Raw genomic sequence first — 12,551 nt, 5'->3', positions numbered from 1 at the left:
GTCAGTGTAAAGACTCAAGATATGGATACATATGAGTGTTATTTGTAAATGAAAACCAAAGCACCAGACCAAAAATTCAGTAGATATGTCAAAAGAAAATTACTAATATTGAACAATATATATAACCAATTTTATGTTATCTTAATCAAATAAAAGTCAAGATTCACTAAAATAGAAATCATAATTTCTATGCATATCTGCTCCTAGCTGAAGCAACCGGAGTCAAAATTAGAAATACATCTTGAAGAGGTCACAACACTGCTACTTGTGTCACTTCTTCTAAATTCTAGTATTATTTGTCCAAATATTACTTGTTCAAGTATCATACACCTATACGGATGATTATGAATAAGAGACATGTATGCTTATAAACCTTTGGAAATTGATGTGTAAGCATATGAAATTCTTCACTCTTATTCTATGTGAATAGTACGTGAACCATTCCCAATTTGAACAGATATATGCCACAACCTTGTGGTCTGTCTTTTTCCATCAGAAACATCCTATACACTCTTTAAAATAATGTAAACTGTCAGACCTATAGCTTCATTTTTAGGTAGTTATTTCGAAGATATACCGTCAATTCTGCAAAGAAATTGGACCTTATGGCTAATATACCCAGAAAATGAATTATTTCATGCAACGAAAAACATAAAAACATGTTATTCCTCACCTCAAGATTTGAAAATAAAGAGTCAGCTTGTCTTTTGAACCAAGTTGACTACTTACTCGATGGAACCTCAAAGGAATATCTTCAGTGCCCATGTAAGTTGAGAAGGAAACTTGATAATTTGCCGATACTAGGCCCTTCCAGTCCAAAACTCACACTAGCTGCATCAACATTTACGGGTAACCACTGAGCTGAATAGATTACAAATATTGAGTTCCTGTAGCTTACATTCTGTTACCTGACAATTGTTTAACCAGAATACCAATGACACTCATTGATCTCCATTATACAAATATCATCCACGACTTCCTCTTTGTGCTTGGCCCTTTTGATTATTAAATGGCTTACACTATCATCACCCCAGTCGCATCTGTTGGGCACACAGTTGGAAGCATTTTCTGTCTTACAGTGCCCAATATACCTTAAACATGATGTTTCAATATGACAAGCATCCCTTTGCACACTATTTTATTTTCTCAAAGCATTGTGTCTCAGTGAGTCATACACCATTGGTCATCTCATTGACCTTGACGAAGTGTTGAGAATAGTGTTCTCTAATTTCCGAGTCAATTGATTTTTTGGCATCCATTCTCTAGTGGTTTAGTTGCTGACTTGCAGTTCAATGATTTAATAAATCTTGATGGTTATAGAATATTCTGAACATTCTTTTAACAAGGAGTACTAATGAGTAATGATTAATACGTATACTACTCATGGAAGCTTTACTTTTCTTCCTATTCTGTTCTTTATTGGTTTTCTTCGAATCTTGTAATATTTTATTTGCTTTTTTTCTGTTCTGCATATCTCTCTCCAAGAGTTTTTCAATATCTTTACTAGTTTTCTTTGTGAGTTTTTTTTAAGTTAACGTTAAATTTTTCTCAGCAGTTTTCCATTATGTTTAATCATCCTGTTCTTATTTCTATAAATGGATCCTCTTAGGTACCCATCATTTTGTTGTCCAAATAAATGGCCGAGCAGTGCTTTGCCTGAGCTTGAAGGGGGTAAGTGAGCATCATTCTCATGACTCTGATAATGTAATTTACAATGTTCTGTAACGCGATCCTTCAACTTCTGTTCATGCATTGTCACACCATCTTGTGCCAGTGCTGTTCCCAAAGCAAAAGGTAGTTTAGAAATATTATATTTAATACTATCCATTCTAAGCCTTGTTCTACATTGTCATAATTCTCCACATCTTCCAGGCACAGGACAGAAGTATATTATCACAGCATGTCTATTAAGAAAAACACATTATTCAAGATCATTTAGATCAGCTACAGGAATTATTTTTCTTCATTCTGCTTTGGTTTCAATTATGGTATCTTTTTAATGTCTTAATTCATCTTCTTTTATTTGATCCTTAGTGTTCCTCTCTCGGGAATCTCCACTCATATTTAACTCCATATTGGCTGACTCATTTGTTTCCGTTGCACATTTTAAGCCATATCCTCTGTAAATCAGTGCTAAGTTATTGGATAACAAAAGGTACAAATTAGAAAATTTAGCTCATTTGGCCCTCTGAGGTAACATTGAATTTTATCAATGCACGTACCTTTTATTGGTTCTTTTATGCAAATAGTTAGTGATCTTTGAGGATAACTTCATTGATATCAAACTTTATCTATATCTGCTAAATTCTTAAATAAAGCTAGCTAGGATGGAATTTGAGGACAGGCACCCATCAGTGATCACTCTAGATCTGAAATATGATATAGAATGACCAATTCTCAAGAATGTATAATCGTGTGATCTTTAGTATAGATGGAGTTATGGTGTCTTTCTTTAATAAGAATGATGCTTTACTGAACAAGCTAAGGTGGGAGACTGGAAGAAAAAGCAAGAAACAGGAAGCCATTGGAAAAAGAATTGCAGTAGGGTAAGGAGCAACTGAGGGCATTAGACACTATATTTAGGTTAGTAGGTTAATTGAAGTTGAAGAGCAACTATATTCAATAAATATACATAGGACATAGTCAAGCAGGACCTTACCTAACGAATGTGCAAGAGTGCCCAGCTTGTTACAGATATATTCCATCTGTCCCATTGTAAAATCAATTCATAAGAAAAGTTTCCGGGTACTTATAACATAAGAATTGTGAATAATTCTTTCTAGAACTTTGTCTCAATAAAAAAAAATTTAACTGTACTTTTAGAAAATATATTCAGTGAACATGAATTTAAACAAGAGCAGGAAGAAAAGTTTTTTCAAATTCCCAACTCCTTTGCCATATGCTTTATCCATTGAAGGAAAGTAGTACGAGCTATGGTTTGATTCTCAGTCTTGAGTTGCATTTGGCAACTGTATTCTGTTCCACACTTCTCCAGACATAAGATTCTCACCAACAAGTGCATAGTCCTCGGTGGCTAATCTCATAAAATAAAGATCCAGCTTAGTCAGCACCTGTGTATAGTTTAATGAGTATTTCAACAAACCCTCCACTAGAATTTTCAAGTACTTCTATCTTCTGTTTACTTCTTTGTTAGGACTAGATCCAGAGGTATCCATAAACTTGCCTTCAGTGTCAATAAGAGGGATGTCTTGACATGTCATATTGTTGGATTTCACAATTACCCTTTTGGATCAACGATCTTGTTGAGGTAGATTGGAATGTTCTTCTTAAGTGCGACAAACCACCTTTCTTAAGTATTCAAGCACCTTCTGCCTCTAAGAGAAACGGCATTCTGTGTACCTTCACCTTTTGAGGTCCTTTTTCCTCAAATTTTGCTGAAAAATTTTTTCCATATAAAATTTCCTTGTTCCTTAGCTACTGACGACAATTCTGTCCATTTTCTTCACCCGATGCTACAACAAACCAATACAGCTACAGATATGCCATGATATAGACATGAAGATCATCCTGTCCTAAAACTTAGGTTACAAATTAAAGCAAAAGAATTTTGATAACAATAAAATTATGTGTGCTTGTTCAGTTGTTTGTTATTGTCATTGTACATAACATGAATTTGTAAGATCAGAAACGTTGAAAGAGTATAATGTCTTGATTCAAGTTAAATTAATAGGTGTATGACGATATATATGGCCATTCTTATTATTTTGCTATAAATGTTCTCTTGAGCCCTTAGTTAACTAAAGATTATCTTATTGTTTCTGCAATAGCTATGGTAAGATGTGCCTCCTAACAGTTTATAACCTTTGCAGCATTTAAAGCTCTGGGAAAGATGATTTTTGATGTGGGGCTGAAGCTAGCATTTCACTGTGACAAATATGGTATTTCTTTGACAATTTTTTGAACTCATTAATTTTTTTTCCATGCAAGTTAATGTGGAAGCTAGTCTTCTCTTTAGAATATTCTGAATTTTAAAGGATTAACTCTTTTATTTTGTCCCTCCCTTACGTTAAAGTCCCTGTCACCACCACCAAAACTCCAAAGTTGTGGTGAGGGTTAAGGCCCTTGAGTGTTATATTTTTATATTTTAACATGTCCTTGCAGGTTGAGCACCCTTTTCATAGGCTAAAACCTAGATTCACGCAGCATTGTCAAAGCTATTTACTTTAATACCTAAATTCTCTAATTCTTTCTTTAGTAACATGAGTATAAATTTGTGCAAAATGTACCCTAAATAATTAAAAAGTATCTAAACACTGTTAATGGGGCGGACTTAAAATGACATTTCTACCTTCTGTAACCATGTAAAATTATAAATATAGCAGAAGAAGAGGATTTAAAGTGTTTTCTTTTTAAAACAAGGGTTAATGACAAATTTTTATTTTCGACCATATTTGAAATATATTTAGCATTTTTGACCCACTTTGCACTTATTTAGCATTTTCGACTCAGTTTCAGCCACCTGGCTGAAATTAGATCGAAAACGCTAAATAAGTGCAGAAAATTACACGGGATTGAGAATCTCGTGTAGCTTAGTAGAACACTAAACTACGCGGGATTCTCAATCCATGTAGTTTAACACTACAATTAGTTGGGTTGCGTACTGTACCGAACGGCACGGGATTCTGAATCCATGTAGTTGATTTATTCAAACTACACGGGATTTGCAATCCCGTGTAGTTGTAGGGTGATTTTCGCAGAGTTTGATTTCCAACTCTCTGCCAGAATCACCCTGCAACTTCATAGGATTCTGAATCCCGTGAAGTTGCATAATGACTTGCCCCCCCCGACTACTTATACACCTCCACCATTCCCACTCTTTGCTCTCCCTCTCGCACTCTTTGTTTCTCCTCCCTCTTTCCCCTAGTGTTTGTGACTCTCTTGTGCTCTTGACCATCTCCAACCCCTTCGACCATCTCCGTTCACCTTCCTCCACTACCGCCGACCTCCATTGGGCCGATGTTTGCCGGATTTCGTCGGAGTTCGTCAGATCTCAAATTTATGGTTTGACCTAATTTTTGGTAAATTCTTTAAATTTTTTTGTTTTACTCCTAATATTTTACATATTCTCACCATTGCATCCTAATAGCTTATTGTAATTGAGATTATGGATTAACATTTGATATTTTTTAAATTTTGTGAAGAAAAATGAAGGAAATTTGTATGGAATTTGAAGGAAAATTAGGGAAAATAATATAAAATATTGTTAATTGAATTAATGTTGTGAATTTGGATTGATGGTTATCCCTAGAGATTGTTCTAGTTTATATTTTAGAAGAATGTGTTGAAATTGTAAACTTACATTTGGAGGAAAATGTGATATTAGAAGCAAAAAATAAGTGAAAATTGTAAAAACTAAGGAATTAAATTGTTAAAGTGAAAATTGTTAAAATTATTAAAATTAGGGAATTGAAAATCTTAGGGTTTGACCTATTGTAAAACTTATGGAATTGTAAAAATTAAGTGAAAATTGTTAAAATTAGGGAATTTAATTGTAAATATTATTTTTAGTGTTCTCCATGTAATACTAATTGATATTGAAATTTTTTACTCCTCAGGGGTAACGATGAACCATCGAATCTTAATCTTTATTTATATGATGAGAAAATTAACTATCTCGAGAATAACATGGCTGTATATGAAGGTGTAACAAAATCGTTGTTTATATCCAAATCATGTATTTTCCAATGAATTGATTAATGATTTATATAAACTTACATTAATCAATCCATGTAAATATCACCTTAATATGATATGCAAATATCCCGTAACGGGGAACAGAATAAGCAGCATTCAAATCTCAAATGACTATGATATGAGTCTCATCTTCATATTAAATGATGAGAAGCATTCGGTGGAATTATTTATTGAAAAACATAAAAGAAATGTGGGCAAATCGATGATTCATGACGAAGTGTATTCTCACATGTTGGAGGACCTTGAAGATGACTCGACTAATTTTTTCTCCGCAACGGGATATGGATTGGACACATTCACAATACTTGAGTGGACATTCACTTGTAGGGATTTCAAGTGCCTTCGATTATAACGCTCTCCATCAAGATATAAGACCTTCCACAAGAGTGATAATAGAAGAGGAGGATGCAAGTGTTGAATTTGAGCTTTTGGTGGAGTTGATATTGCAGATCCATGGGATTCGGAATCCCGTGGAGTTTGGATTAATCAATCTCCACGGGATTTCAAATCCCATGGAGTTACTGCAGTGCAAAACTCCACGGGAGTCAGAATCCCGTGGAGTTTAGCGTAGTTGTTAATTTTGTCCTAAACTACACAGGATTCTTAATCCCATGTAGTAATTCGACCCAATTTCAGCCAGGTGGTTGCTAAATAAGTGCAAAGTGGGTCAAAAATGCTAAATAAATTTCAACTATGGTCAAAAATAAAAATTTGTCTCAAGGTTAAAATGTCCAAAAGTAATCATGTGGTCATCAAGTGATCTAATGGAATTTCATGGTCAACTAACAGAAGGTACCAAAGTGGTAAAAACTTTAGGGTATCATTTTTTGTAGTTTTTTAAACTTTAGGGTGCCAAAGTAAACAATTGGAGAAAATTTGAATAAACTAAGTGATACCGAATTTTTGCTTCAGTTAGGAATTATTGGTAAATAAAAAACTGTATCGAGGATTCCTATTGACAATCAGTTAAAATTTGTTAAATTGCCAACATTATGGGTGGTTTACTAATAACAGAACTTTTTAAGCTTTGGAAATTCATATTGTAAGAAAATTATCATGTATACATTTACTTTGTGTCCTACTGTACAATATAGCTATCTCATATCGAATAATCCTACTGTACAATATAGCTATCTCAGAGAAAAGAACTTTGAATTTCCCAACTGAAGGCGTAGAGCGGACTGAAAACTTTCTCCCTTGCAAAAGGAAAAGGGCTCTGATGTTGATGTCCCATCAATTTGCCGTATTATGTTTCCCTGAAGCGACAAAACTATCATATTCTTACCAGCTATAGATATTCAACCGCACTAAATACCAAATGTTAAGTTGTAGACTTGTACCTTGTGTCCTACCCCTACATATATCCACTGAAAATTTCTGTCATCAAATTCAGCAAATTTGGATCCAATATTTCATGAAAATTTTGAACTAGAGGCTATCTTTGAGATAGGTAATAGATGATATTTTTGGACTTTGTTTACTAGATAATTTATTGAAAGATATTTTGTTCCTTATTAGTGATTCGAGTTATATTCGTCCTTTTTTCTCTTGAGTATTCCTGAAGTATAATATGTCTCATTTCTCATTCATCTCTTCTATTTTTCTAATCTTTCTGCCCTCTTTATTTTCTCTTTATTGCTTTCATTCCGTAGGTTCTATATTAACATCTTTCTAGGAGCAGCCATGATTTCCACAAGATTCCTGTCATACTCTCAAATTCTATATCCTTTGGCAAAGTCTTATAAAGTAGTTTACTCACATCAACCAGCAATGGATATTTATCAGTGTCCACATATCATTTGTGGAAGTCACAGTTGATCAAATTTCTCAGATTAAAATTCAGTAAATCTTCTTGAGATAATGTTTCTGCTGTTATGGAAGATGGAATCACTTGCTGAAATGTAATTGATAGAGACAAACTCCTTTGAATCACGACTTTATGGAGCTGCTTGGAGCTTCTTTTTTCTTTCTTCTTCTTTGTTTATATGACTTGAAGTCATGTTATCCATGAAATGTCAAGGGGTTATGATCCAATCTCATTTCATCCATATATTATATGCCTTCCAAGTTGGTTATGGTTTCAGCTTAAGGCACATGTCAAATACCAGTAATTCTGAGACACAATATAGTCTATAGAGATGCATTGAACACTTCTGAAGTGTACTTAGGTTTGTTATATATTTCAATTGTACAAGTATTTATGGTAGATAGTAACTTTTCTTCTCTAAGATTTCCAGCATTAACAAAGAATCACTTTTTCAATGGTTGTTGTTATCTGACCCTGTGCCAGATTGATTCATCCACATACAATGCATGCACATGGGATGGAGTAAGGTAAATGGTGTGATTGGTTTCCTTCTTGACTACCCACCTGAACCTGAGTTTATGGTTTTGATACTGCCAATTCAATAAGAATTTCTTATTGAGTTTATTAAACACGATAGCTTATTGGCTTTTGGATTTTGATATCATCAAGTTGTGATTGCAATCTACATGATAAAGGTTTCATTATATGTGCGGTCCAACAGTGAGTTACAATTAATTGGATTATGTGCTGATTAATCAAATTGTGCAGATTTGAATGTTTTAATACACACACGCGTGTGCGCACGTATATATTATCTATCATGTATTCAAATTGTAGAGAAAAGAGAAAATTGATTTATTGATATTCATAATAGTATCCCTGTGATATCCTCACAATCGTTGTTACATAGGATAGGCACAAGCGGTTACATAGGATAAGTGATCATAAGATAATACAATAAGATCTAATACTATCTACAAATACCTTATGACATCTAATAATATCTAACACTCTCCTTCAAGCTAGAGCATATACATATGCCTAGGTTGTTACATATCTCTTAAGCAGATTAAGTTTAGATTATATGGATTCCTTTAAAGCTAATAAATCTTTTCCCATTAGACAAGAAGGCATCAATGGAAGATTGGAGGACATGGGATCATATGACCGTCAATTTTTTTATAATTGAACTAATATCAGCCTTCAAAGTTTGAGCCAGATAGATATCTATTGGTTGGTAGATACTACACATTGGTTGTGCATTTAGGTCATGTAAGCAAAGGAGCCTATTACTCTACTGTGTCCTTAATATTTTGAAAATAAAAATGAGTAACCCTTGCAATGAGAACACATGCAGTTTGCATGGGTCTTAGATATCCTAAGATATCATAGCTCCCTTGGCACCCTTAAGTCCTTTCAAGAAGTGGTGCATGCTCATGCTAGCAAGATTCTGCACTATTCAAACTCCAAACTTCTTTGCTTATGAAATCTGTCAACACAACCTCACTTCAACTTGTTCCCTTTTGGATTTCAGCTTTCAGTAAATGACTTTATGATAACCTTCTCCATTTATTACTTTTAGAATATGAATTACTTTGTTGATCATTATAATGTTTCCTTTATGTAAATATTTGCATCAAAGATTTGCTTATTTGAACGCTATGACTTTTGTTAGTTCCCCCTACATCTATGTTATATATTGTAATAAATTATAGATTTATCTTTTTATACAATTCTTTAGAATATTTAGTGACAAGAACTATTGCATAAAGTCCTTGACTTTAATTTTAATGTCAAAGTAATGCCTGAAGATTTTATTCCATTAAAGAGAAGGCACCTTTCCTTATAATTCTAACACACCTCTCCACCTCCACCACTCCACCCTCGGGGATCCGAGATACAACCATTCTGACAAAAAAGTTAAAAAAAAAGCAGGATGCACGGGTTGAAGTAGTCTGATATTTAGGAGTTACTATCAACTTCATTGCAAACATTATCCTTTTCTGATGTGTGTTCTTCTGTTTTTCCCCAATATCTAGTGTCAAAAACAATGATGATTGTTGAGGATGAAGGCATTGAGAAGATAATTAAGCGCTCCAGGTGCCACAAAGCTCGTCTACTCTATTACTTCCCAAAGCAGAAAAGGTAATGATTACTACAGTTGCTTTTCCCTCATTCTATTAAGTTCCCCAGTGCTAGAATCTAAACCGGAAAATAGCTTGTGTTTGCCTTGTATCTGCATGCACCATGAGCTGTTAATTACTGTACTTTATTGGTTCATCACATCCCGATTCTGGCTAGGAGTAAAGCAGGTCATCATATATAGCACGTATAAGAATTAGATCAAAACTAATGTGCATCGTGGTGATGTCAGCAGCTGACACTGCTGTTCGCACAAATCTCTCCCTGAATGTTGTTGTTGATTGGGAGCTGTTGTAATTATATCACACTTATCATAATGAAAGGTTAGGGTCCTTTACCAGGAGATATAAAAAAGGAATTAAAATAGGAAAAAATCGTTTCATGCTGCTGTCAAATCTCCAACTGATTATTAGAATTCCTCACCAACTTAGATTATTCTAGAACAACTTTCTAGAACTTTTTTCTAGTAACATCCTACAAAATATCTACCAAGAAGTTTCTAGGAAGATACAAGTGTATGGCTAGTATTTATTCTTCTAGAAACTTCTTAGTAATGTATGGCTAGGATTAACTCTTCTACACACTTCCTAGCCCTCTTAAACAACTATAAATAGGGGTCTTGGGCTCACATTTGGGTAAGCAAGCAAGAAGTAAGCTTGAAAGCTTGAGTGTGTAGTGTAGGCTTGTGTGAGTGTTCACCAAAATAAAAGAGTTGTGTGAAAGAGAGGTGCTCTTGTAAGAGCAAGTATTGTACTCTCTAGTGTTATATCAATAAAAGTTTCCTTTGTGTAGAGAGTTGTATTATTCAAATTCCATCAAAATGGTATCAGAGCAAGGTTTGATCTAACCGGGCCAATCGAAGGCGCTCGTGTACGAGATGGCGAACATGATCCAGCCACAAGTTTCAAAACTGATGAAGACCAATTACGACAACTGGAGTATCCAGATGAAAGTCTTGCTCGGCTCGTAAAACTTGTGGGAACTCGTGGAGAATGACTACACTGAACCGGAGTCACCTGCAGCAGATAACTCTCACTGTCACACAGAAGAGTGAGCTGAAGGAGGTCAGAAAAAGAGATAAAAATGCTTTGTTCCTAATATTCCAAGGCGTAGATGAATCAGCGTTTGAGAAGATTTCCAACGCTCTATCATCTAAAGAAACATGAGAGATTTTACAAAAATCCTATCAAGGTGCAGAAAGAGCCAAAAAGGTACGCCTCCAAGCATTAAGAGTTGAATTTGAAAATTTGAAGATGAAAGCTACAGTAAGAGTTGAATTTGAAAATTTGAAGATGAAAGCTACAGAATCAATATCAGACTATTTTAGTAGAGTTCGGACAATAACTAATCACTACAGAATCAATATCAGACTATTTTAGTAGAGTTCGGACAATAACTAATCAAATGAAGAGAAATGGAGTAGAAATTAATGATGTAAGAACTATGAAGAAGATACTTAGGACTTTAGACTTTCAATTCAAATATATTATTCCGGCAATACAAGAGTCTAAAGGATCTCCTATGGATCAAGTGGGTTCATGGAAACTATCTACATAACCAAGGTATATGGACTGTTCAACCTAAGACTAATGACTCTTGGATGTGGAGGCAACTCCTTAAAGTGAGAGATTTGCTTTTGAGTAAGTTTGGAAGTGCTGATACTGTGATGAATGTTATAGCAGATTGTTGCTCTGAAGGAAATCTTCGTTTAACTGCAGTATACAGAGCTCTTTTGCAACCTGCTAGTATAGCTACTTGGGCTAAAACAGTTTGGGATGGCTTCCTATACCCTAAACACTCCTTTGTGTTTTGGTTAGCATGTCATTCTAGGCTACTTACCAAAGATAGATTGTGCCGTATGAACATCTTGAGCACCAATCAAATTCACTGTGTTCTGTGTGACAGTCACCAAATAGAAACAAGGGATCATATCTTCTTTGAGTGTAAATATTCAGCTGAAGTGTGGAACTTAGTGATGAGCTGGTTGGGGGTATAAATGGAGATCCTGTTCATGGAGCATGCTACTGAACTGGTACTCTTTCAATTTGAAAGGAAAAAAACCTATGAAGAAGCTGAAAAGGATGGTATTATCTGCTGCTGTATATATGATTTGGAGGGAGAGAAATTTAAGAACTTTTCAGGACAAGAGAAGGATGCCTGCTCAAGTCTTTAGGGATATTAAACTTTCAGTTTTCTATAAAGTCCTAAATGATAGTTCATATGTGCATATGAAAGAACTACTTGGAAATTTGTAATTTTCTTTTGGTTTCCAGGTTTTTCTGGTTCTTTGTAATACCTTACATGTTCATTTTGGGAGATGAATAAAATTTACAGTTCATTGACCAAAAAAAAAAAAAAATACAAGAGTCTAAAGATCTTTCCGAAGTTTCTATTGATTCTGCAAGGTTCTCTGCAAGCTTATGAACAAGATATAAACATTAGTGCAAATTAAACGGAGAATCTAGAGAAAGCCTTGCAGATTAAGATGACTATCAAAGAAGATAGTCAAAAAGGACGTGGATGTTACAGAGGCAGAGGCTCTTTACGAGGTGGCTCAAACTTCCAACAAGGTCGTAAGAGACAGTACCAAGGAGGTCATGAAAATCAAAATCGAAATGGAGATCGTGAACGATCGTTCGATCGAGGACGAGGTCGTGGCGCACGAGGACGAGGACAAGGAAAAATTTACCAGGAGGATAGATCTTAGCCACAGTGTTACAAATGCAAGAGATACGGCCATCTCAGCTATGAATGCTGGGAGAAACCAAATCAAGTGGCAGAAAAAGGTAACTTTGTAGAAAGGGAGCAGCCAGACACTTCAACAGTCCTGCTGACATACCAGGAGAATGGAAGCAAGAATCAAGATATCTGGTATCTGGATTCAGGT

General features: G+C 34.8%; 1 protein-coding gene across 6 annotated transcripts in view; it reads left to right on the top strand.

The window, feature by feature from the left end:
- Positions 1–12,551, top strand: part of LOC109830727 — a 48,519-nt gene that overhangs the window by 17,988 nt on the left and 17,980 nt on the right. For all 6 annotated transcript variants that reach the window (XM_020398092.1, XM_020398093.1, XM_020398091.1 and 3 more), the window contains exons 8-10: positions 1,610–1,671; positions 3,831–3,899; positions 9,562–9,667. In XM_020398092.1, the coding sequence (XP_020253681.1) occupies positions 1,610–1,671; positions 3,831–3,899; positions 9,562–9,667 (237 nt within the window). The remainder of the gene's footprint in view (positions 1–1,609; positions 1,672–3,830; positions 3,900–9,561; positions 9,668–12,551) is intronic.

This window comes from Asparagus officinalis, chromosome 2 (genome assembly GCF_001876935.1).
Source record: "Asparagus officinalis chromosome 2, Aspof.V1, whole genome shotgun sequence".
Classification (NCBI taxonomy): Eukaryota; Viridiplantae; Streptophyta; class Magnoliopsida; order Asparagales; family Asparagaceae; genus Asparagus; species Asparagus officinalis.
The sequence above is the reverse complement of the archived record's forward strand: the minus strand, read 5'-3'. Positions and strand labels throughout refer to the sequence as shown.